A 27,327-nucleotide genomic window follows, 5' to 3' on the forward strand; every position below is an offset into this window, starting at 1 on the left:
TACGACTGATTTAAACATGTTAAATATACAAACATTTATCTTACTCAAGACAAAATTAACTAGATTAATTTATTTATAAATGTGTTTAATTACACTAAATGTTTTTGAGCATTTATAAGTATAAATACAATATAACCACAAATATAATACAATTATAAACCTATACATGATAATTGTGTATGGTGGGACTAGAGATTAGATTTGTTCAAAGGTTGGGTCACTCTGCTAAGTCCAAATGCCCGTTCAAAATTTGAGAAGGTTTGAGCAAAACTATTAGACATGAAAAATGTGTTTAAAAAAATTAAGCCTGTTTAAAATATGGGTCGAGCTCAGACTTATACATCCAAGACTCAAACCTGGCCTAATCTGTTTTCTATATTTATAATATATTATATTACGTCATTTTATGTATTATATAATTTATAACATATTTATACTATATATAAAAGCTCAAGTTTAGACAAATTTATTAATTGACAAAAATACCTTTTATTTTTATATTACTAAAATGACATTTAAAGATAAAAAGTATTGAAGTAAAATAGTTGTGATAATTATACATTTAAAATAAATTTAATTTAATTTACAGTTATTAATTAAAAATTGTGCTAATTTTAAAATAAGGTTATTACTTAAATGAAACTCTAAGCATAAAATATAGGAAATATTGTGATAATTAAAATTACAATTATTAATTAAAAATTTCGATGTGAAAAAGAAGTTTTGCTAAATTTATTTTAAAAATGTTGTGCTCATTTCGTTGATATAAAATACAATTATTACTTGAATAGAATTCTAAGCATCTTAACTATTACTTTGTTAATATTATGTTAATCAATTGTTGTTTTGAATAATCTTTGCATTAATTACATAAAGTAAAATTATATTGTAAGTTGACTATTTTAAAAATGCTTAAATTATGACTTAAAATTTTTTATTATAATATTTGAATTGATAAGTTAATTTATTTCATATTTAACAATTCAAATAAGAAATATTATTTTTCGTTAATTATTTGCAATTAAAAAAGGTTTAAAATTTTGATTAAATATTAAATGCATAAAATCACATGCAAGGCATGTGACACTAGAAACTAGTAATGACGAAATATACAATAGGGTAAACTATAAAAATAGTCACTTTTGTTTGCCTCAGATTACATTTTAGTTACTTATGTTTGAAATGTTACGTTTTGGTCACTTACGTTATTGTTTTGTTACAAAGTGGTCACTCTACTGTTAAGGTCTGTTACCTCCCTAACGACAGTCCTATGTGGCAGTTCAAAAGGGTTTTAAATGCCAACTTGGATGTCTAGTTGTTGGGATGAAAATAAATTTTTTAATTAAATAAATTTAATTTGGATTGCCATAAACGACATCTAAGTTGGCATTTAAAACTCATTTGGACTACCACGTAGAACCACTATTAGGGAGGTAACAGAACTTAACGATAACGTGACCACTTCGTAACAAAACGATAACGTAAGTAACTAAAACGTAAGTGACTAAAATGTAATCTCAGGCAAACAAAAATGATTATTTTTATAGTTTACCCTATATAATATTATAAATATTACAAAAATCAAGTTGGGTCAAGTTTGCACAAATATAAAATAAATATCATACTTAAACCCAACCCGACCCATAAACACCTTAACTAGAGAACCACACATCCTACACATTGCAAATGCGCACAATAAGACTCAAACATACTTAGGGTCCCAAGGCTTTAGCCTTTATTAACAATGCTAAGACCTTATTGGCAAACTTAAACCTTGTTTGATAAATCATTAAAAAATAAATCAATTAAAAATTAATATTTTTAATAATTTAATATTTTAAGCACATTTAATAATTCATAATAAAAATAACTCATATTTAGTAGAAAAATGCGAAAAATAATAAGTAGATAAAAAATTACTTATCACTTAAAATAGAATTTCTTTTCTCAATTATTTTATTTTATTTCGTTTAATGTTATCACTTAAATTTTTTAATAATTTATTCGTTAAACCGATCAAATTCATTCAACTAATAATCTAACCGATTTTGAAAACATTGATATTAGGATAGATTTTACTTTGCTTTGGCCAATGGAATCAATTTATGAAATCAGGTAATTGGATTATAATTCGGATATGATTATTATAACAAAAGCATACAAATTTTCTCTAGAAAATACAACCATTTTCTTAAAAATTAGGCGTAAGTTTATCCATTGGTTTTTTTTTAAAAAAAAGAAGAATTTACAAACCGACCAAATAAACTTATTTAGATCAATTTATCTAATCAAGTTACTGAAATCCCCTCTTAGAGATGATTAGCATAAACAAACGGAACTAAGAAGTATCAACAAGGCACAACTTCAAAGAGAGATTAGACTAGGCTAGAAATGCCTATGCCAGTTTTCTTCTATTTTCATAACTGGATCGGACCAGCTGGTCAAGACCAATTGGACCAAGAACCGGTCAAGATAACAGTTCAAAATAAGGAATCAGACCAATTGATCAATGAACCGTCAAACCGACTGCTGAATCGGTTAAACCGATTTTCTCTATTTATTAAATATATTTTTAGTAATTTATTCAATTGAACTGATTGAACCAAAAATCGATGATCTGACCAATTCAACCATCGGTCCGATTTTAAAAACTTTGGTTTTATTGTAGTTTTAACACGGAAGTTGTTCAAGAACAAGAATGTTCTTCGGAGGGTTCTTGGAGAGATCACTATCTCATGTCCGAAAATATGACAAAACATCAATATTTCAAGAAAAAAACATAACCAAGAAATGAACATTGTAACAAAATGGCTAAAAATCTAAGCAAAATTTTTTCATTACACAATTCAGTTCAACCATTTTCCTTTTTTCCTCCTAATATTTCTACACATCAAACTCTTCCACCATTAAAACGACAGTAGATTTTTTGCAGGTTTTTTTCTTCTACGGATAAGGATTTCTTATATGAATGGAAATGAGGGTGCGGAAATTTGATAAAAGCAAGGAATAGATGTTTCTAAGAAGACGAAATTACCATGTTTAGTGTGTAAGAGATAGGAGAATCTTCATCCTTAATTGGAGGCATTCTTCCTTGCAGCATATACACGATAAGCTGCCAATCCGACAATGGCTACGGCAGCTCCAACTGTAAAAGGCAACACACGGCATTGAAAATTATTAACAATTCAGCATCATGAATGTGACTATTGAGATAAAATATAAAGAGAAGTTAAAAAAAGGCAAGTCAGAGGGAAGAAAAAAAAAAAAAAAAGAACAAGCAGTGATATTCATGTCAAAGCAACTTTGAAGCAATACAAGGACTATTGTCTCGGATTTTCCAAAAGCTTGCACATTAATCCTCCAAGAAAAGCACGGCCAAGGAGCAGTAAGCTGAAGTGTCTGAACATCCTGCGTAAGGCTTAAACAGAATCCTAACTAGATATTGTCAAGGATTTAAAGTGCACACCGTACCCAAGTTCAAAACACGAAAGGAGAGGCACATTAGTACTTGCCCCTGACTTATGTTACTTGGATGTGGAGTGAGAGTTAGATACGGGTATGTGTTTGGCACAAATCTTTTTTTAAAAGTTTATTCATATCTTTTGGAGGGTCTTATCCTCTATCCATGTCCAAATATGCATTGGACATTAGACTTTCAGACAAGGGTATCGCGAAAAATGATATGTACGGCAGCTAGTCATAAGAAAATCTAACCATGGCGAACCATGTTTCAAGAACCCGAAGCTCTGAGTGCATCAAGAATGAAACAGTTGTGGGATGCCAGACTATCAGCGTACCTGAAACAAACATGAGAGATCGGTTTATAAGCCGATGGTACTGCTTCCGACTTCTGCCAGCCTCAGTTTCAGGAATGCTCAAATGAGGATGCTCAGCAGCATTTACTATCCTTCGGAATATGTTATTGAAATCACTCAATTTTGAGCTGATAGGTATAGGTGCCTCTATTCCCATATCCTGGCTAACCTGCAAAAGCAAAATTTGCAACGATATGCATTCAGTCCGGTTCTTCAAGATGAAACTGCAAAGGATTTGTTCTACAATTACCCTATACGGTGAGGCAAACAGTGACATAAACACGTGTTGTACCTCTTCAATGACATTAGACCTGAAATCCGTGTATTTGTATTGTGTTCGTGCATTTTGTTATGTCAAAAATTGTGTTTAAGTTAATTTATCTTTGTTTAACTTTGACACGTTAATAATTCATTTTGAGGCATTTTTATATTAGGGTGAGTTTGGATGAGCGGTGTGTTTACCTGCGGTTAGTGTAAAAACAACGGTAGCGGTGAGATTAGATACTGTAACGATACTGTAGCGTGAGACAAAAAGTAAGCTAAACGCACCGCACCACACCCAATCGCCCATCCAAACCCACCCTTAGTATCATTAATGTTTTAGTTATTTTTTCAGTCTCAAGTCTAATATTGCTGGGTCTAAATGAAATGAACACAAAATTTAGAATTTTATGAGTCCTCTAAGACATTCTACTTATTCACTTAACCATGTAAGAACTTTAAATTATTTAGACCAAAAAAAGAAAAAAAAAAAAGGAATACAAAATACCCTGGTAGAATCCTGTATTGCGGTCGGAAATGAATCCAGATCATCCTTAGCAGCAACAATAAGGCAAGGCACCTCATAACCAGTGTCTTCACCATGACCGGCAACATCCACGAGCAATTCAGCTGCTCTCTTCCATGAAGACTCATCAGAACTGAAAAAGGCCAGACAATCATGACATGGCACTCAGCAAAAGGAACAAATACATGCGGATATGCATCTAAATGAATTTTATAAAAATTCAAACGTGGAACAAAAAAAGTTAACTATCTTTACTTAACATAAAAAGAGTACACTTCAAACCCATGTGAGAACAACCTTTTGCGTAATTAGGATCAAATACTGAAATCTTTTAACTTATAATAGCAGATACTTCTAAATTTGAAACCCTAGTTTGAATTAAGCATGCCTGTGATTTACCTGTCATGAACAAATACTGCTATGTCACAGACAGCCAAAGAATCTTTACTAGACAGTAGTTTTGCAACTCCATCTTCAGGGATTTCTCGCAAGACTAGAGTTTTCTTTATGCCCTACAAATGAAAAAGAAAATTACACTTGGAACAAGAGCTGAAACATCAACACATCAAAGCAACAATGAAGTCAACCAAGGCTCAAAATTTTATCAACCTAGCTATATATAACTCAGTAATTGCTATGCTAACTAAATGTCCAGAAGGATATGCCAAGGAAACAATAAGCATTTATAAGCGAAAGTTCCAGGAGGAATTGCTTTGATACTGCAAGGAACATGTGGGTTCTGATAGGTTACCATCTCAAAGAAATTATTTCATCTGAACCTTATGAAACATTTTTCTAGTATACCCGTGAAAACATGCTTTATGGTATAGAATCTAGAAGAGCAAGAAATGAATATATGCTAAAGTTCAAGTTACTTCAGCTTAAGTCCCCAATCCTCTGGAAAGACAGAAAAAAAATTCCCTGTGTTTTGAGTTAGGGGGCTGCTTTCAACATACAATCCCAAAACATGGCACATAGTTCAATGGAACTTACCCCAGGCAGTTCCACAACATTCACAGCATATCGGTCATCAATAGTTGGAGAATATGTATCAGAATAGGGCCTACATTACAGTGAATGAAGTTTTTCAATTTGGTGAAAAGAGATCGAGTTAATAGGAAACAAGTTCTAATGAATACCTGCCAAGGAAAGAATTTATTAACACAGATTTCCCAGCATTAGCTGGACCGAAAACAAAGCACTGGAAAACATTTCTTTCTGATTGTTGCTTCTTTCGATCTAGGCGCCTTCTCTTAGTCACACGGATAGCAGATGAAGGATCACCAGGATATCCGATGTATATCAAGTTCTCCAAACTACGAGCTGGATCTAGGAGTGTCATAAGGGCCCACTGCAGCGCACAACAGAAATAATAAATTACAAGCACAGGCTGACATATATAATAGCCAAAATATGAAGTAATGATCAACCCCAATAGCCAATCCACCCAAATGAAATAAAAACCACAGTACAACATTTTCATAAGCAGCTACAAATGCTCATAGGGTTGCTATTTATTTATTTCCATAATGAATTAATGGTTGGACTGCAAAACTCAAAACAAGAACAAGTCAAAGTTTTCATAAGATAATAGGCATTAGAGTTTCCTCAGACATAGCATAGTCAACAATGAGTTAATTCTTATGAGACTGCATGAAGTATGATATCCCGTTTCAAGAAGTGAGGAAACCATGAATACCTCTGACAGAAATGCATCAAGTGATAGCCCTCCCAGTGCAGTTTTTTCTGCAGCATCTTTGTACGGTACATCATTCCAAGGGCTGAAGTTAAACAGAAAAAATGTCAAGCATTATCCACAACAGCGTCCTGTTGGCAACTTATAATAATAGAGATTATCTATATGTGCAAAATACATGGTTATAGACACTTGTTTTTCTAAAATAAAATCCCCTCATTTAAGCAACTTCTTTACTTTCTATTTAGTCAGCAATAGCTTGTTATCCTACTTTTTTTGACAGACCAAATTGGTATGCTCACCCACACTCAAAGTAAAAGAAAATAAAAAAGGGATAAAGTTGGGACGGAAAAGACATTCCTGCCCTTAAATTGCCTTCTCGATAGGGCACATATTGCAATTTAATAAAAAGAAAATGAACTAATATTACTTCAAATTGTAATACCTGTCGGGAGCAGTTGAGAAAACATCCTCCACTTCAACTGGACGAAGGTTATTGTCCTGAAAAAGAACAATATTCAAGTTGTTAGAACTTCAAAAGCTTTAAGAACAAGTTAGGGCATTAATATTTTTAGACCGGACAATGTCAAAGGCAAGGTACATCACACTAAAATAAATGTGAGAAAAGACTGAGACATACTAAGTCACCGTCAAACAATTCATAGATGCCCGTCAGGTATTCAATAGCTTCATTTGTCAGCTCCACACTCTACACAAATTAAAAAATGAGAAGACCAAAGAATCATAATGTCAAGTTTAAAAAATGGCACGATAAAGTGTATATGATAACAAACATAGTACGTTATATTTGAAATAAGACAAAAATTGATCTAATATCAACCAATTAGGCACTGCTCATCTTAAATACAGCGAGGCATTCCATTGGTAATCAAATATATGATTATTAAATGGCTATATCCAGTCATGGTAAAAATTTCACTCTACAGCACATCAAATTATTACCAATTCTCGTATGTACAATATTGTAAGCAAAAACAATGTGTCAGTCAATTCTAGTTGGAAACACAAACACCAAAGGAATAACAGTTATAAATGCTTACTTCAGTTTTTCATATAAAAATAATGTTCACTATGAAGCATTACCTGATCAGGAGCTCGTTTAACTGAAGAATGTGGAATTAGATCATCTGAAAGTTTGATATCATTGTTATATCCAAATTTCCTCAGGACAGTCCATGTAGTCTCAAGGCGGCCTTTTTCTATGAACAGTGCATGAAGAAATAGGAAACCGGTCAATGTAAGACCGCGCTCATTGACTCCTTCAACCATCTTATCTTGCACAACCCGTTTCACACCAACTATTTCCGAAGGTTGTAATGGAGCATTGAAACATTTGACCTATTTTACAACAAATTATCAGATTTTTTTAGATGCTTAAGTACAAGATATCTTAAGTTATCATTGAGAAAATATTTGTTGTGAGCTTAAAATTATAAGCATTCAACACATCAAGCAGTGTTTGTGTAATGTCAAAGCTGGTCAGGACAATCATTATTCATAAACACTGAAGCCATTACCCAAACACGTCCTAACCACCTTAAAAATAAAAGACAAATAAGTCAAGGAACAAATGAGGAACCTGAAAATCGTTGAGTTCAGCATCACTAAGAGCACCATCCCTGTCATGATCACAGAGAATAAAAATTCGCTTCAAGGCTCTCACACATCGTGGCTTCAAAGTTTGTGATTCCTGATCAAATAATGGGCCTGTTGGATGAAGCACTGCCTTTTGAGCATAGTAGAAAACCTCAGGGATCTACCAAAAAGGAGATACTTTAAAAGTTCAATCTCTGATAGTATTGATGTGTTCATTAATATCAATTAGTGTCACACAGCTAACTAAATTAATGCCAATTGTCACATATGTGCAAATCTGACAACAATTCACTCAAGAAGCGAAAACCAGGAATTGGTGCTAAAACTAGTCTACATTTTATCAGAATTATATGGCACCAGAATTTCAAATTAACCTCCAAAAGAAACAAAAGACATATATCCATACCTGAATGTGTTTATAAGCTGAACACTCAATACAAGTTTCAATCTCCCGAAACTGTTGCATTATCGGTGACATCACCTGTTCCAAGCTCACTTGCTGCTGATCATCTCTTAAATCCAGCTTACAGCCTACTACTATAACAGGCACTTTCACCTACTCAACAAAAATTTACTTCAGTTTCATCAAAAGTAGATTCATGAAAGAAAAAAAATATCCATGTGATCTACAAGGTGTAATAAGAAAAGATAATGTGCTATTAAGTATAGTAAAATCCTGACTGAGCCAACTGGCCTCCTGAAAGCATATTTAAATTCCTTTGAAACTGGTTCAAATGCTATAAATATGAAAAAGTAACAACATGATGATATTTTGTGATTTTTCCCTATATCCATAAGGTCACTTTCCTCATAACCATCAGCCTTCTACAGTTTGCTATGGGTCCTACACAGGCACATGAAGTAGAATTAATAGCAGGCCGAACACTGTTAAAAAGATATTGACAACTTACTTCACCTTAACATGTTTTCTATCAAAAGAACAAACTAGCACAAATACACAAGTACAAAAGCAAATTAAGATAAAAACCTCTAATTGCCGAAGTTCTGGAAGCCAGTAAGTACTCAATCTGTTAAGGGTTTCAGGTTGATCACACGCATAAGTAAGCACTACTGCATCAGCTCGCTTCAGTTCTTCTGCTAGTTTACCTCTATCCTCCGGACTAGAAAGGAAAAACAATAAAAAAAATAACCTTAAGACAAAACATGACCATAATCAAAGAAAACAAGAACTTATCTTACCACATTCTGCGTTTTTATAATGCTACGCCTAAACTAAGTCGAAGCTAAAGCAAAATTTACACTTCTCTCACTACAAATTCATTTAAAATGCTACAATTACTGCAAACACGGCCATAATCAAAGCAAACAAGATATTATCTTATCACATTCTGCTTCTTTAATGCGCTAAACTAAGTCTATGCTAAAGCTGTTACACAAAATATACAATTCTCACTATAAATTCATTTTTAAAAAAATACAATTACAGCTCCAAATAACACTAGAATTGCGTCAAAAATTAACAAAAATGAAAATGGCAAGTAATGTAGAGAATAATTAATAGAAATATACTTAGCGGAGGTATCAATGATGGTGATGGGGACACGGTCGGGGTAGAAATCTCCCGGCAACCTTGTTGGCGGCAACAACCGAAGCACATTTGTCGGGAAAGTCTCGGCGGCGGCTGTTACGATCAAGCTCGACTTTCCAGTGCCTCGGTCTCCGGCCACCACGATTCGAACACCGGGCTTCCCTTCCGGATTCGAAGATTTAGCCATTCAGAAATTGAAAACTAAAAATAAAAAAATAATTATAAGCAAATGAAAGAAAAAAAAAAACAAAGCAAAACCCTAGTTGATCGAAGATGGAAGAACGTGAAGTGAAAATAGCTAAGCTACAGTGTCAAATACGTAAATAAAAAGTGAGATGGAGGGCAAAAATTTTGGTTTTGAGAAACGATAAATGGAAGTAAGGGGTAAGAGAGGGGCATGAAGGTAAATAACCTGAATATTGAGGTGGATAAGAGAGGGAGGTTTACTGTGTTGGTAGCGGAGAGAGGCCGCCGAAAACCCTAGGGAGAGGCGGCGGTGGCGGTGGAAGCGCTCCTTAAAAAGAATTATAGAATTTTTAACTATATTTTTGTTTATTTTAATTTATTTGTTTGAAGTGAAGAGTGGCCCATTTCCATTGGGACGATCCTGGCTGTTCAATTTGAAGAATCATTTTGATAAACAGTGCGATTAATTTCAATAAAGTGAAAATAACTGTGATAGACAGGTAATTAAATAGGGTAGATATAATGAGAAATTAAGCTTTTATTGTTAATTTTTGTTAATCTAATTTTTAGATTTTGTTAGATTTTTTTGTCTAAAGAGTCGAAATTAATAATCAACTTTTTTTTAAGAATTTAATTTTTTACAATAAATACGGATTAAAATGTTAATTTTTAAACATAACTTTAAAGTACTAAACACTTAATTAAAATTGTACATTTCTTTTTCGTCAGAATAAATGTTTCGATCGAATAATCTTCTCCGCTATCTTTAAGTTCACGTTTGTATAGTCATATTTTCTCTATATAACTATCTCTTGATCTAAACTAGAGGTGCTCATGGGCCATGCGGCCTGGCCCGGCCCGACGGCCCGCTCGAAATATGGGCTTGGGCAAAAAATGAGGCCCGTTTAGAAAATAAGTCGGGCCGCGAGCACCACTTTTTTGGTCCAGGCCCAGCCCAACCCGAATATAATAAATATATTTGTTTTTATTTTTTTAATTTTAAAATACTTTTTAAAATACTTTTTAAAAAATATTTTTAAAATAAATTTTTAGTGTTTATTAAAAAAATGGGCCGGGTCGGGCCGGGCCGAGCTCGGGCTTAGGAATTTTTTCTCTGGTCGGGCCTAGAAAAAATCTCAGTCCCATATTTTGCCCCGGGCCTAGGATGCGGGCTGAAATTTTTTATGGGCTCTGCCCGGCCCGGCCCATGAGCAGCTCTAATCTAAACCTTTTATATAGGGAGAGTTTATAAAATTCAATTATTATTAAACTTAATCATTTTAATATTAAACTAATGTAAATAAATATTAGATTAAATTTAACATTAAATCTATTAAATTAATAGAATACTTAACTATAACATAAATATTAAATTTAATATTAAGATAATTATTAAATTTAATTTAATATTAAAACTATTAAAATAATATTATGTTTGAAACACTTAATTTGAAATCAAATTATCTAGTAGAGTATCAGCAGAACTGTAATTCTTTCACTGCTCAACCATAGAAGAATTACCGTCGTCGACCATCCGTCGACCACTGGAATGTCGTCATCATTGCCGCTATGTTCGATGGTGTCATCACAGGTGTGACACCCTCACGGCACCCTGAACCGATTCGGTTGTTGTCGGTTCAATTCAAGCATAGTGATAACCCAACCGGTCCGATCCAGCCACCGTTGGACCGTCAACTTTGTAACAACCTATTTTTCAGTAGTGTCGAAAAACAGTGATTTCGAGGCCACCATATCCGACGAGTAAGTTCGTAAATATTATTATTTAATATTTACGAGTCAAATGTGATTTAAAAAAAAATGATTTAATAATTTATGTTATATAAGTGATTTATTAAGTTCAAGTGGTCTTAGAAAATGAGGTATCAGGACTTTGTTTTTATAAACTGAGCTGTAAATATTTTTATAAATATTTACGGAGTGTCATTAAGGTGGTACTAAAGTTTCATTAAGAAAATTTTAACGTTTCGATAGTTAATTAATTAAAAAGGACCAAATTGAAAAAAATGCATTCTCGGAACTCCGTTCCCGTAAATCGGACTCGTAAATATTTTTAATAAATATTTACTAAGCTAGTTGTGTAGTTAATTAAATTTCGGTTAAGTAAATTTACATGAATTAAGAGTAATTAGATATAATAACTAAATTGCATATAGGGTGAAAGTTGAATTATAGATTAAAGAAAAACTAAAGGGACTAAATAAACAATTATGCTATTGTTTAGTGAGCCAGAATAAAGTGTAAAATTGTTATATATATTATTAATAAATTAAAATTAAAATATATATTATAATATGTTTTACTTAATATTTAAGTAAATATATATAATATAATAATAAAGTAACTATAATAAAACAAATAAGTAAAATAAAGAAAGATAAAAGCAAAATCAAAATTGAGAAAGAGAAAGAGAAAAAAAGAAAGAAACAGACGCAAGGTTTAGGGTTTCAAAAGTTTTCAAGTTCAATTCGTTAGTCAAATTAGTTTTTTTTTATAATTTTTATGTTTTTGGAATTTCGGTGTTAAGTACTACCCGATCCATGTCGAAATTTTAGCATTGATTGAGTTTTTAAAGGTTGTTAATGTTGAAAAATCTTATTATTAGGGATTAAATTGATAGATTTTTAAGTTAAAAATGAAAAAAGATTAAATTGTAGAATGAATTATAAATTTTGAATAATAGGGACTAAATTGTGAAAATTTTGAAATTTAGGAATTTAAGTGAAAATAGAGAGTTAAATTTAGTTTAAAGTGGAAATTGTATGAAGATATAGAATTAATTGTGAAGAATAAAAATTAGTCTCGGTTTAGGGATTAAACTAGAAATTAAGCAAATATTGAGTCAAAATTGAAATATTCAATATGAAATTGAATTGTGTTATACTGATAAATTTTAATTGTTTTAATTCCGTATCTAACATCGTACCAGAATCCTCGACTAAAAAGAGGAATGATAAAGTTAATGTCGAATAGCGCGGAATTCCTAGTTTGTATTTCTATAATCCGAACCTAGTTGTTAATTGTTGTATTTTGATTTAAAGTATATGGTAAGTGGTTGAGGTGAGTATTTGGCACTTTGACTATTGAATTGATTTCATGTGTATATGGGATTATATGAAAAATATATTTTGTACTTTAATATTGAATTGAATTAAAGTTGATTGAATTGAATTGATATATATATTATGAATATATATGTGTAAATGTGATAATGTGCAAATATGATAATTGGATATTGGTTATATTTGGAAAGTGAATTGGAACCCTATTAACTGTATCGGGCTGAGTCGAATATAAATGTCATCACATAGGATAGGAAGAGTTCAGGGATTTCTTCGACTTCAAATCGATGAGCACTGGGTGCCAATTTACTTCAATTTAACCGATGAGACACTGGGTGTCAAATTTATATAGCGCTGGGTGCATATTACTTCAGATTATTCGATGAGGCACTGGGTGCCAAACTCGTGTGTTGGTTGGATTCGTGTATCCGTCCGAGTCCGAGTCCGAGTCGTGTTGTCATCACTGAATTTTGTCTGGAAATAATTTCGTGTAAATTTTTTTTACATTTTGACCCCTAAAATTTCTCAAAATTATATTTCAACCCTAAACTTTTCAAATTACATTTTAACTCCTAAACTTTCCTAAAATTATATTTTGACAATTAAACTTTCTCAAAATTACATTTCAGCCCCAAAACTTTTACTGCATTTACATTTTGGTCCCTCTGGCAGCAACCAGCGCAACTTGCGCCTGCAACAGGCGGCGGCCGGCCTACCCCTCCCTAGCCACCTGCAACCTGCAAAAAGGAGAGGAAAAATCAAAATAAAAGGGGTTTTAAAACCCCCAAAATGGCCAGCCAAGCAAGGAAGCAAAAAGAAAAAAAATAACAAAATTTTTGAGAGAAAAATCAAGCAAAAACAGCAGCCTCATAGCCACCGTGCGTCGTCAAACCACCACCACCGTTATACTCCCATCTACTACCACCAAAGAAAGCAAATCAAGCAAAAAAAAATCATCAAAGAAAAATACCCACGAAAATAAAAAAAAGGAGCAAGCAAAGAAGAAAAGAGGGAGAAAAGGAGAGCTCCACCACACGTCGCCGTCGTCAGCCGTTGCACCGCAGGCAGAGGAAGCACCGGCAGCAGCAGAGAAATCGGCGGGGGGGCTGATCGGGGAGGAAGAAAGAAAAAAGAAGAAAAAGAAAAAGAAGAAAAAAATAAAATTTTTTCAACAGTCGGGTCAAACCGACCCGACCCGACCCGACCCGAACCGGCCGACCCGACTGACGACCCGACCCGCAGCTTCAGGCCCTAAAAAAAAGCAAAGCCCAAAAAAAAAGCAAAACAAAACAAAAAAGAAAGCATGCCATTTTTGGGCAGCCCAGCAGGCCCATTTGCGCATCAGCCCAGCAGACCCCAAGCCCACCAACAGGCCCGGCCCGCACGTACCAGCCCAGCAGGCCCAAAAGAAGCAGGCCAGAAAAAAAAAGGAAAAAAGGGAAGAAAAAAAAAGGGTTCAATTTGTGGGACCCGTTCGACGAAATTCGTGTTTCGAGATCTTTTCGGTAATTTCGCTTTTTAATTTTAATTTAATGCTCGTATTTTTTTCGTTTTAATATTATTAGTATTTTGTGCATTTTATATTTTTGCATTTATATTTTTAATTTTTAATTTAATTTAATTTAATTTTTATTTTATTTTATTTTAAATACTTTTAATAAATAAGGCAACGAATCGATTTAACATAAAATCGTTGATTTCATCGCTATGTTGGGTGAATATCACCAGTTCACGTTAAAATCGATACGCCCTTTTAAAAATTGAAAATATTCAAAAAAATCTCATGATTTCAAAAAATTTCTATCTTTCAAAATTTTTCGTGTCTTCAAAAAATTTTTCTCGTGTTTTAAAAAATCCATTGATTCAAAAATTTTCGTGTTTTCAAAAATTCTCGTGTTTTCAAAAATTCTAGTGTTTCAAAAATTCTCGTGTTTTAAAAATTTCTGTGTTTTCAAAAAGTTTCCTATTTTCAAAATAAAAGTTGTGTTTCAAAAATCCTCGTGTTTTTAAAAATTTCGGTGTTTCAAAAATCTTCATGTTTTCAAAAATTCCGGTGATTCAAAATTTTCTTGTTTTCTAAAAATTTCTGTGTTTCAAAAAATTTCGTTTTTTCACAAATTTCCGTGTTTTCAATGACTCTAATGTTTCACAAATTGTCATGTTTTTTTTAAATTTGTGTTTTGAAAAATTCTCGTGTTTCAAAAATTGTCGTGTTTTAAAAAAAATCGTGTTTCTAAAATTTTCGTGTTCTAAAATTTCGTTTTTTAAAAAACAAAAAAAATTTGTGCTTCAAAATTCTCGTGTTTTAAAAAAAAATTCCATATTTCAATCGGATTACGATTAAATATTAAATTGAACTTGCATTTTGAAAATTAAAACAACATGCGTTTAACGATATACCAATTTTGGGCATCGCAAGGGTGCTAATACCTTCCTCGCGCATAACCGACTCCCGAACTCTAATTTTTTCTAGATTTTCACGCAGACCTAAAATTACATCTTTTTAGGAAAATTTAAAAAATAAAATTTTCTTTTAAAAAAGAGAATTTATTAGGTGTCCGATCACACCTAGAAAAAAGATTGGCGGCGACTCCTTTTTCAAATAAAATCGAGATTCTGTTTTCAAACATTCAATAGTTACTTTGTCTAGCGCCCATGCCCAAAATTTTAGGTCGCTACACGTGTTAATAGGGGTAAATAAATAATAAAGTTCTATAATTGATATTGAAATAGCATGGTATGAGAAATGGAAGTGATATAGTGAATTGAAAATAAAATGTGAAATATGTTGTGAATACGTGGAATATATGAGCTATATACTCATGATTTGAATATGAAATTGATAATGTCATTGTTTAAATGAAATGTGAATCAAATGTGAAAAGCTATTTATATAGCAAGTATGAGAATTGTGAAACAAATGAAATATGATATGCTAATATGCATGAATTCAAAGAGTTGACATATGGTAGTTGTGATTTTTCTTAAAATATTAATATGTGTTTATATTTCAATTATACATTTGTAATCTCTTGCCTTTAAATACTCATATCATAGAAATACCACTGAATTTTACTCAGCGTACGGTTTTGTTTTTCGTGCGCAAGTTAGTACTTAACTTTTGAACGTCGATTCAGCATCCAACAACGATCCCGAATTCAAATGTGGTGATGTTTATCTTTTGCGTCGGCATGTACCTAGGATGTTTAAATGATAGTTATTTTGTGGATTGATTGTAAATGAGGTTATAAGTGTTAGGTTGGTTTGGTATATACATATAAACATGTGTTTGTGTTTGAAGTCATATTATGGCATGATAAATTGAACCAAATTTAGATTTGTACATGTGAATTTAAGTTTATGTTTAAGTGATTATGAACTAGGCAGAATGGATTGAATTTAGTATGTTTATAATTTGGATTTGAATGATGTTTTGATGATATGAATTGATGATATAAATCTGGTACTAATGAGGGTACATTGGTTAGGCACCTAGGATGATTGTTTTAGCATGTTTTGAATTTGTTTGATCTGTAAACTCCGATAATGCTCCATAACCCTATTCTAACGGCGAATACGGGTTAAGGGTGTTACAGGGTGTTACAGACTTGATTTCACATATTAGGCTCGGTTCGACCAATTTTGGGTCTCAGTCTCTATTTTGGGTTATTGGGCCCAATTTCGATATCATGTCCAATTTTCAAGTCCAATTACATATTTAGCTAATTCTCTGACTTAAAAATTAATCTCTAAAAATATAATATTTATTTTAATCAAATTGATTAATTTAATTTTGCTTAATCAAAATTAATTTTTCCAAAAATTATTAAAATTTTTTAAAATTAAATTTTCAACAAAATTCTTTAATCAATTTCTCTAGTTGAATAATTATCAAGACCGCCCAATTTAATTTCATATTGAATAAATCGACTCCATTAAATTATTTTCAAAGCCGTTTTCTCAGGATCCGCGTGTTTTATTTCAATGGTCAATTTGCGCAATCAGTCCCTTTGTTTTTGCAGCGCATTTAAATTACATTTCCTATTTCTTTTAAATTTTGCTGTGCATTTTATGCAATTGCATATTGGTCCACGATTGCTGCGTACCGTTTTAGGAGGCGGGTTATTTCCATTCTAACCCCCGAATATAAGGCGTGCTTCACAATTTGGTCTTTCATTCCGTTTTAATTGCATTCTTTTGTTTTTTTTCCTCTCTTTTGACTTTTTTTTTAGATCGTTATTATTGTATTATTTATTATTATTATATTTACCTATATACGCATATGCATTTTATATACATATGTTACATATTTTGTTATTATTTATTTTCATAGTTTTATGCATATATATGTGCACGTACACTATCTGAAAATTGTTGTAAATATACTTTTTCTACATTTTTAATATATACATGCATTCTTATAATATATATATACATATTTAAACTTTTATAAAGCCATGCATGAATTTGGCACATACGGACATTTTTTTAAAATATATGTATTCTTTATATTTTGTTATGAATAAGTATGTACGTTTAGTCCATTTTTTATGTAATATTTCTCATATTTTTTTAAATATATTTATGTTCACGTTTTAAAAAAAAAATCATTGTAAACATTTTTTTTACACATTCTATTATTTTATATGCATATTGTACATATATACATATATTTACATACACACATATTTTCATGATATACCCATACATTTATATTTTGTAAATACAGACACATTTATAATTTAAATTAAAGTATGTGTTTAATGTTGTGTATTAACATTTTATCTTGCTTTTAAAGAAAATGTATGTTTTCATTAAAGCATGAAAATCATCATATTTTATGAATTTTCAAAATATTTGGCATTCGTGATTCTTGAGAAAGTCGTGTCCTAACTTACTGGATTGCGGTTATTTTTTCGACGAATTTAAAAAGCTAAGTATTTGTTTTGCAATAAATCCGCAAATTTCAAATAAAAGCTTATTCTCGGGAATTCAAAAATGTTGGGTCCTAACTTACTGGTCATGACATTTTCTTCTCGAAATAAGAATTTTCAAAAGCAAAAGGCAATATTCGGGTATTTTGAGGATTTAAAAACATTGTGCCCTAACTCACTGGTGTGGTGTTTTATTTCTTTGAAATAAGAATGTCTTATCGTTTTAATTCATTCATGAAATAAAAAAGTTTCCTTTTAAAATCTTTTCAAGTTTTCGACACCAAGGCATAAATAAAATCAATTTGGTACCAATTTTGGGAGTTACGAGGGTGCTAATCATTCCTCGTGCGTAACTGACTCCCGAACCTGTTTTCTCAAATTTCGCAGACCAAAATTATTTTTAAGGTGCGCCGATCACACCTTAATAAAGGATCGGTGGCGACTCCAATTTTAGTTTTTATTTTTAAGTCGAAACTAAAATTTTTATTTTCAAAAAACGGTTTCAACAATAATAATATGCAATATTATAGTAATAAATAAAATAAAACAAAATAATAGTATGGCGTAATTGTGATAAAAACTAAAAAATGGGTTAAATTGAATTAAAAACGGAAAAATGGGGTTAATTTAAAATAATATTTAAAAAAAGGATCAATTCGAACGTGCGAGCAACAATGGGAGACTAAAAAGGAAATTATTCCTTCCCTTTCAAAACGCCACGCAGCGGGGTATCGAATTGCAGCAAAGATAAAATCTGCAACCCAATTTAAAAAAGAGAAAAACAGGATTTAACTGAAACGCGTTGCAGGAGGGAGGGGCCAATTGCGCAAATTCCCCATTGAAGCCAAAAGCGCGGATCCTCCCCTTCGGGTCGGGTCACCGCGCGAGTCAGGGGCTGGACGAAACAGCGCTGTTTTGATATGTTACTTAAAATAGATTTTTTTCCCCAAAAATCATTTGCCTGAATGAAGGGAAAAAAAATAAACAAAATGAAAAAAACCCCTCTTTCGCTCTGCTAGGGTTCCGTCCCTAGCGTCATTGCGCCGCCGTTCGTCGGCCTCCTCACCAAAGCTCCGATCGCGACGGAGATGGCAACAGCACGATGTTCTCAGGTAAGTTCCCTTTTGTTATTTTCTTTGTTATTTTATACAAAATAATGATGAAAATAAGAGAAAAAAACAAGAAAAATTTCGTAAAGTACAAGTACTGCAAAATAAAAAAACAAAAATCACCTTTGAAAACAAGTTTAATATCTGTATTTTCTATCGATTTCTCTGCCTCTATTTTCCAGTCCTTTTAATGTACAACTTTAGGCTTTTTATAGCCTAAGAAAATATATTTTATTTACAATATTTTCTTTTTCGGACTCCTCTAGTCCACTTTTGCAGGTAATCGTGGAGAAAACCGGGCGCTTGGAGAGGCTGCTGGAGGCGGGGGACTACTTGCGGCGCTGAAGCAGAGAGGCTAGGGTTTTTTTACTTAGGTTTTTTTGTTTTTTGCTATATTGGGCTTGCGCGGGCCTGGACCAATTGATTGGGCTTGTAAAAACTTAGACTGTTTTTTTTATTTTGTTTGGACCTGGGCCGATTGGGCCCTATTACAAACTTTATTTATTTATTCACCGTTCAAGTATATAGAAAACAATTATATTTTTATTACAATATGAACACATTTCCCAACAGATGTGACGTGTAAGACAAATAATGTAATGTCAACATGAATTATACGTGGATTGTCATGCGAGTTGCAACATCAACATCGTTAAAAATATTTTTTTTTGTTTAAAAACAATTTAAATTTTTTAAACAAAAGTTAATGGTCAAATTCAATTAAAAAATAAAAATTAAATTAATAAAAATGTAAACATTAAGAGCTAATTTTATGAGTGTGGGAATAGGATACTACAAGGTAAGTTAAAATATAAATTCAATTATGATTTTTGGAATTTGTACGGTGGCCTTTAATTCTTTTCGATTCATTTTCTAACTATTAGAGGGATTATGACATAATTTAACCCGATAAGGTTTTTTTTTTTAATGTAGTTAAATCTTGGACTAAACTATATAATATTTGGATACTTCAAAATTTTAATTGGGATAAAAAAAATTAAGTAAAGACCAAATCATGAATTAATCCTTTTAAATTAAAGAAAAAAGAAGAAAACATTTGATTAAATAATTTGATTGAATCTGAAGAGTGGATGAATTTATTTGGTTTAATGATTTTGGTACAAATTGTTGGCAAATTCTAAAAGAGATTTCGCTATTTTTTTAATTATAACAATAGGACAAAGCCTGAACAACTGACTTAATTACAACTTAAGCCATATTCAGAGGCGAATTCATGAGGTTAGTAGGGGCTTCGGTCCCCCTAAAATAGAAAATTATTGTTTTGGTCATTTAGAAAATTTTAAAATTTTAAATTAATAAAGGTAAAATTGTACTTTGACCCCCCTAAAATTATAAAAATTTAATTTAATCATTTAGAAATTATAAAGATATAGACTATTAAAAATTAAAATTTCATTTCGACCCCCCTAAAAAATTTCTTTGAATTCGCCCCTGGTCCACATGAGGTTCAGATTTTCCTCAAATTGTTTTTATTATGTTAGTTAATTAGTAATTTTTATATAAATAGTAAATATGCTTATTTTGGAAAAAATTGTTTAGCAATTTACAATTAGTTAACTAAAAGAAATAATTGGAAATATTGACTCCTTCACGGTTTAGGAACTATACTTAAAATAGGTTTTCTGTTAGATAGTTTTGATGGGTACTCATTCATAAAATGCCATTCTTCCGCGTATCCTTGCACACAATTCTTTTTTGTTGTTAACTTTGTGTGTTGCGGAAACCACAAGGTTACAACTCTTAAGAATGTTGTCAATTTCTGTAACTCGGTGTCTGGTAAGGATCTCTGTTTTTGTTTTGCTTGCTTGCTTGTCTTCCAATGGCGAATCAACTCAAGTATCCCATTCCAGCATTAAAAGGTCAGATTTTCCAAATGATTTTCTTTTTGGAGCATCAACTGCTGCTGCCCAGACTGAAGGATCGGCTAAATCAGGAGGCAAAGGACCAAGTGTTTGGGACCAATTTATTCGAGAATACCCGGACATAATAATAGACAAAAGCAACTTGGATGTAGCTGCTGATTCATATAACCGCTACAAGGAAGATGTATCGATTTTGAAAGACCTTGGGGTTAATTCCTATAGATTTTCCATAGCTTGGACAAGGATTTTGCCTGATGGAACTTTGAGTGGTGGAATAAATCAAGAGGGTATCGATCATTACAACAGATTCATCGATGAGTTGATTGAAAATGACATCGAGCCTGTTGTGACACTTCTGCACTTTGATCCGCCGGAAGCCCTTGAAAAGAAGTATGAAAGCTTCTTAAGTCATAGAATTGTGAATGATTTCAAGGACTATGCTGAAATTTGTTTTAAAACATTCGGAGATCGAGTTAAATATTGGATTACAATTAATGAGCCACTAATTATGGCTAAAATGGGGTATGCCATGGGAGTGGCTCCACCGGTTAGATGTTCAGAGAGGAAAATGTGTGTCAATGGTAATTCAGGCACTGAACCTTACATTGTTTCCCATAACCTTCTGCTTACCCATGCAACAGCTGCTGATCTTTACAAAAAGAAGTACCAGGAAACACAAGGAGGACAAATTGGCATAACCCTTAATTCTCATTATTGTGAGCCATATACAAACACATCCCTTGATATAGAGGCAGCAAAAAGAGCCATGGATTTTGAGTTGGGATGGTATATGGAACCATTAACGCATGGAGAATACCCAGAAACCATGAGAAGTTTGGTTAAAGATAGGCTACCTGTTTTCACTGCAGAACAAAAGAAGCTTGTTAAAGGATCTTTTGATTTCATTGGAATCAATTATTATACTTCAAGATATGCTAAAAACATTCCACCTAATCCAAATGAACCAGTTAGCTACTTGGTAGATCCAAATGTAAATGTCTCGATTGACAAAGATGGAGTCCTTATCGGTCCAAATGCAGGAGGGAGTATCTTTATTTACATTTATCCTGAAGGGCTTTATAAACTTTTGAATTTTATTCAAGAGAACTACAGCAAAAACCTTGCGATTTATATTACTGAGAATGGTTATACGGAAAAAAGCAACTTCAGCGTGCCATTCTCCGAGTCACAAACGGATTCCATCAGAATTGAATTTGTTCGAAAACATTTGCGTCAACTCGAAATTGCAATAAAAAATGGTGTGAATGTCAAAGGATATTTCTATTATAGTTTACTTGATTCTTTCGAATGGGGCGAAGGCTACACGGTCAGGTATGGACTTTATCATGTTGACTTTAAAACTCTCGTTCGTTCACCTAAGGATTCTGCAAAGTGGTACCGTGCTTTTATTAAAGGTGTAAAAGAATAAAGATCAATCTCCTTTTTCAATAATTCCAGAATAAACTTGTATAATAACTAAGCATGCAAATTATGTTCATGTATATAGTTTTAATATAAGCTTTATATTCAACCGTCTCTTTCTCTCTCTCTATATATATCAATACAACGCTGATATTTGTTAATTATATTTATGCTAGTTAGATTCGAGTTCTGTTTATATATATTATTTATGAAAAAAAAGATTATATGAAACAGTGACATTATCATTTTCCAATAGTTTAATGTCACATTAACAATTTCATCCTGAATTTCAGGATTTTCAATTGGATTTAATTTTTTTGGGATGAAAATGTTATGTGGCATTAAAACTATTAGAAAAGATATACAGATGATGTGGCGTCACTATTTCATACAATCATTTCTTCTTATTCATCGACTGAATAGCATTTTGTGTTAAAAGAAAATTTAATCAGATAAACTATTTATCTATTTAAAAGACTAAGATAAAAAAAAAGTTCATTAAAAATTATTATTTTGTGTTAGTTATGTATTTTTATCTGTAAAATCAATAAATTTAATATAAAATAAAAATAAAATATTTTATTAATAATATTTCTACCATAATATTTAATATAAAACTAATATATATAGGTTTTACATTCATTTTTTTATAACACATTATAAATATAGAATAATAATATTTTCATTATTAGTGTTACAGTTATTATCACTTTATTAAACTCTGAATCCATATTAAATTACGTTAATTGTTTTTGATTAATTATCATTTGATTAATGTTACAATTTATAGTTATATATCAATTAAAAATAATATTTAATACTATAAATAAATGTATTAGCAATACATTTTCGTTCAAATAGCATCTAAAAAATTACTAAAAAGTATATTTTAGCATTTTTTAATTGGTTTTTTTTTCATCGCCAAAAATTATGCTTTTGATTATTACTAGCTTCTAATGCCACATGCTTTATATGTGATTTTACACGTTTAATATTTAATCAAATTTTTACTCTAATATTAATTAAGTGATAATTAGGAGGCTTAAAAATATATTCACCATTTTTTTTAACTATATTACATTTAACTTTTTCCTATATTTTATGCTTAGATTTCAATTCAATTAATACTTCTATTTTCAAATTAGCTTAACATTTTAAACCATTAATTGTAAATTAAATTATAATTATTTTTAAATGTGTATTTCTGACAACTTCAAATTCGAACAAGTTATAATTATTTTTAATGCATAATTATAATAACTTTTATTTTACTTTTATTTTTTTATTTTTAAATGTGAATTAGTAATATGATGGAAAATAAACAGTATTCTCTTCAATATAATTTTTTTTTTCAAATCATGCTTTTATATATACTAGTTCCCACGTCATGTGTCTTGCACGTTATTTATGTGTTTATTTTTTAAATAATATATTTTCATAATTATTATAAATATATTTTTCTAATTGAATAAAAATTGGTCTAATTTATAATAAAAGTCCATTATTTTTGAAAAATAATTGAGAGAATAAAATAATATTTTAGAAGTAATGAAAAAAAAGTGGGAGATAACTCATGGTAATTCCAATAATTTTTTAGATTTTATTTTGTTTATTTTGAACGAAAATGCAGTGCTAAATATTAACTTAAATTTGTATATAACTATAATATTAATTAAGTGAGAATTAAATTAAAATAATAAATTTAATTTAATATTGATCTAAAATCTAATTAAATTATAATAACTATTAAATTGATAACGAGAACATTAATAAATAATTTCATACATTATAGGTTAGATTACCAATATATTAATACTATCTTTTTATATTTTTTTGCTAATCTCACACATTTAATTTTTATTAATTATAAAAATTATTTTAACATCATTAATTATCATATTTAAAATAAAATAAAATAAAATAAAATATATTTATTTAATTAAAAACTTGATTTTTTATTAATTTTTAATTTATTCAATTATTTTATAGATTTATAATTTTATTAATTAATAATATATTACATTATTTTTTAAGTAGAATTTTTAAAGATATATGACCAAATTAATTAATATCACATTAATATACTATTACATTAATTAATATTACTTTTACTATTATCAACATCATAATATTAATAAATTATTACTCTAATTTTAATTTAATAAAATAATTCACAATAAAAATATTTTATCAGTTTAAAAAATTTTAAACTCGCGCTTTTATATATATTATAGATAAATTATAACAACATGTTTGGTTCAGTGTATTACCTAATACAATACAGGCCGAATACGCGCGTATTACATGACGCCTCTAATCCGGCGTTTGGTTCGCTGTAATAGGCATTACAGGCGTAAACCAATCCCGACCTAATCCCCTTTTTCGCTGCTTTTGTAATCCCTTCCCAAATCCCTGTAATACCTATTACGTCCGCCTTCCGTCCCCTGCTCTCTGTTTTACCCTCCCTCCCTACCCGACCCTCTCCTATTCTGTCCTCAAAATTTCTCCTTCCATCTCCCACCGTTTTTGTTTATTATTCTGTCCTCATCGTTTCTTCAGTCTCTGTCTCCTCCCATTTCCTCCCAACCCTATCTGCAACTCTCTACTGCTCTTCAATATTTTCACAAAATTGGAAATACCTGATAGCTGAATCCATTGAAAAAAGAGTGAAGCGTTTTTTGGGTCATCATCTTTAATCCAATATCGGGTGAGTTTTATTTCGGACTGAAATTAATCTGCCAATTCTTTTGTTCGACAATCTTTTATCAAATAATTTTGCATGGTTATGAATCTTTAGTCTTTAGTAGTTTCTGTTGAAATTGCTATTTTATTTTATGAAATTGTTGCTGATTTCATTGGAATTATTGTATAATTGCACTTGTGGCTTTTTATTCTTCAGTAGTTTAATGCTGATTTCATGGTTATGAATCTTTTACTCTTCTGTAGTTTTAGTTAACGAAAGTTTTTCTGGGTTTAATATCCCTTGCTTTCTGATGGTGATTTCATATAAATTATGTGCGGTGTAATTTATAAATCCTGATTTTTGAAAGAGCAACATCAAAAAGTTTAAAGCATATACTTCTTTCAGTAAATCATATTTCCATTTTCGTATGACAAATTTTACATTTTGCTGTATAAAATTCATTACAAGATGAAGAAAAGTTTGGAGCTTTTGTTCTATATTCTTAGGTTCCAAGATTAACTAGAAGCAGCAACAGGGTTTTTGGATTAGTTTATCTTATTTCTCATTTTGTTTCTTCCAACTAAGCTTGTCTTTGTTTCTAAGTTTAGCTTCGGTGTATTGGTATTATAGGGAAGAATTTGGATGACAAGGGCGTCGAGGCTGCGGTCTTCAGTTTGGAAAGTCAGCCATAAGCATCCAGGTTCACCTCTGTAAATGTTAGTATCTTCATCACCTTGTAAGTGATAATTTCCTAATTGTTTGAAATTTGCTGTTTGCTGTGGTGGGTCTTTTATCAGGTTATAATGCGAGTGATTCAGATTCGGATGAAATCAAGGGTGATTCTTGAGTTTAACATACTTGGTCTCTGCATTTCGAACATTTAGAATCGTGAGTGCCTTATTGCTCTGCTCTGATCTTCGTTTCATTAATTTGTGTTCTTCACTGCTGTGAATGTTGTATAAGAATAATCCTATAAGATTTAGAGGTGTGAGTGCCTCATTGCTCGACTTTGGTCTTCATTTGTGTAGCTCACATTTTTCACTGCACTGAAGATTGTATAAAGAATAGTCATAAGTTCTGTTGCTGCTAGTTTGGTCACACAATTAAGTCTCTATCCCTGACTTTTGGGTGTGTATTTGACCAGAGAGTGCTGAAGTTGCACATTTTATATTCTTAGGTTTAGGACTCGGTCCTGTTATGTAATCATTGAGCATGGATAATTTATAATCTAGTTATTTCATATTATTTGCTACAAATTCACCCAAATCTGCACATGTTCTGTGATGAAACTATTTATATCGTAGGTTTGGACTATGGTCAGTCTAGACTATTTTCGTACCTAAATTCATATTCTTCTGTTAGATGATGTTTGTTTTATGTCATTCGGGGACGTTGGTTCTTGTGCTTGAGCCAGCCATGGATTAACTGTTATTTTTCCCCTTATCCCACTCATAGGACACTTTACTAGGCCTGATATGAATAGCACTTGTTTAATGGGATTTACTTGACTAAAGATGAATGGCAAGAGCCTCCATTACTTGACTTGTTTAATGAGCAAACATCTATCCTCATTCTAATTCCTTTTGAGGAATGTAGGGAAAGGGGAATGATGGGTTTTAATTGTGATAAGTCAAGCTGAGCTCTTTCATATACTTGTATTTTGCTCATTTACAAGCTAGATCAAGTAGGCTTACTATACTAAATAGCTTGACTTCATGCATTAGTGATATCAAATAATGAGGTGAGAACTAATTACAAATAATGAGGGAAATGAGGAGGTTGTTCTGTGCTTTGATATACTATATTTAGCTATAGCATAAATATTTTCCCCAAAAAAAAGGTTGATCCGAGCACTTTTCTCATTACAGGTAACATTTTTCCAACACTTCCACATCGCAGTCGTCCCAGATTTGAGCATTACAGGTTAGTATTGATGTAGCAGGTTCTGTTGTTTCCCAAATGAATATGGTTTTGTTTGTATGTTTGTAATGCTCATTAAAGCTTTTGTTTGTATGGTTATGGTTATTGTTGCATGACCATTGTTCTTTTTGAATTTATCAGCCAAGTTATATGTTTTTACGATTAGGTAACATTTTTTTTAAAGAGCATTATGCCTACAAATAATGGGCTTCAAATCACAATTATTTGTACATGTAAATACAATACTGTTAATAATAAATTTGTACATGTAAATGAGATAAAAGTTATATATTTTTTATGAAATTATATTACCATTTAAAATGCTCATGGATTATAATTAACCTTTTATGCACGCAATACATGTTATTTAAAACAAATGTTAATTGATTCAAACATTATTTTCCCCTATAATGGAAATAATGTTATCTTAATTATAAAAATGGATAAATGGACTGAAATTTATTATTGTCTAATTCTATCTTAGATTTTAAGTCAATTACATTATACATAAAATATTCCTCATTCATAATATGATTTCCCTATAATACATAAATTATAATTGTGAAAGTGTAAGGAAGTTTTTAAAATTAACGTATATATAATATGATAAATAAAATTATACAAATTTTACTTAAAAAGTCAAATT

At 31.2% G+C, this 27,327-nt stretch overlaps 2 protein-coding genes and 1 long non-coding RNA gene across 3 annotated transcripts; 2 read left to right on the forward strand and 1 right to left on the reverse strand.

The window, feature by feature from the left end:
• Positions 1-2,812: 2,812 nt before the first annotated feature.
• Positions 2,813-10,089, reverse strand: LOC107930931 (mitochondrial Rho GTPase 1). The gene is made up of 15 exons (XM_016862694.2): positions 9,877-10,089; positions 9,446-9,665; positions 8,904-9,036; positions 8,322-8,471; positions 7,899-8,075; positions 7,403-7,657; positions 6,939-7,007; positions 6,744-6,799; positions 6,302-6,383; positions 5,742-5,953; positions 5,596-5,665; positions 5,002-5,114; positions 4,585-4,735; positions 3,798-3,984; positions 2,813-3,145 (listed from the first exon to the last, which is right to left on the reverse strand). Exons 2-15 carry the CDS (start codon positions 9,649-9,651, stop codon positions 3,072-3,074), a joined length of 1,935 nt encoding a protein of 644 aa, XP_016718183.2. The 5' UTR covers positions 9,652-9,665; positions 9,877-10,089; the 3' UTR covers positions 2,813-3,071.
• Positions 10,090-20,474: 10,385 nt separating this feature from the next.
• Positions 20,475-22,192, forward strand: LOC107930885 (beta-glucosidase 12). The gene has a single exon (XM_016862648.2). It carries the CDS (start codon positions 20,541-20,543, stop codon positions 22,083-22,085), a length of 1,545 nt encoding a protein of 514 aa, XP_016718137.2. The 5' UTR covers positions 20,475-20,540; the 3' UTR covers positions 22,086-22,192.
• Positions 22,193-25,217: 3,025 nt separating this feature from the next.
• Positions 25,218-26,019, forward strand: LOC121223462 (uncharacterized). The gene is made up of 2 exons (XR_005920796.1): positions 25,218-25,461; positions 25,559-26,019. It is a non-coding gene; the product is annotated as an uncharacterized lncRNA (long non-coding RNA).
• The last annotated feature ends 1,308 nt before the right edge of the window (positions 26,020-27,327 follow it).

This window comes from Gossypium hirsutum, chromosome D11, assembly GCF_007990345.1.
Source record: "Gossypium hirsutum isolate 1008001.06 chromosome D11, Gossypium_hirsutum_v2.1, whole genome shotgun sequence".
Classification (NCBI taxonomy): Eukaryota; Viridiplantae; Streptophyta; class Magnoliopsida; order Malvales; family Malvaceae; genus Gossypium; species Gossypium hirsutum.

What these genes read in the sequence shown, in the direction of transcription:
- LOC107930931 (XM_016862694.2), bottom strand. Translation starts at nt 9,651, where the DNA reads ATGGCTAAATCTTCGAATCCGGAAGGGAAGCCCGGTGTTCGAATCGTG. An exon ending in TTGATGCATTTCTGTCAGAG is followed by an intron (nt 5,954 to 6,301) that starts GTATTCATGGTT and finishes TGTGCGCTGCAG; the next exon opens with TGGGCCCTTATGACACTCCT. An exon ending in ATCTCTCATGTTTGTTTCAG is followed by an intron (nt 3,146 to 3,797) that starts GTACGCTGATAG and finishes TGCCTTTTACAG; the next exon opens with TTGGAGCTGCCGTAGCCATT.
- LOC107930885 (XM_016862648.2), top strand. Translation starts at nt 20,541, where the DNA reads ATGTTGTCAATTTCTGTAACTCGGTGTCTGGTAAGGATCTCTGTTTTT.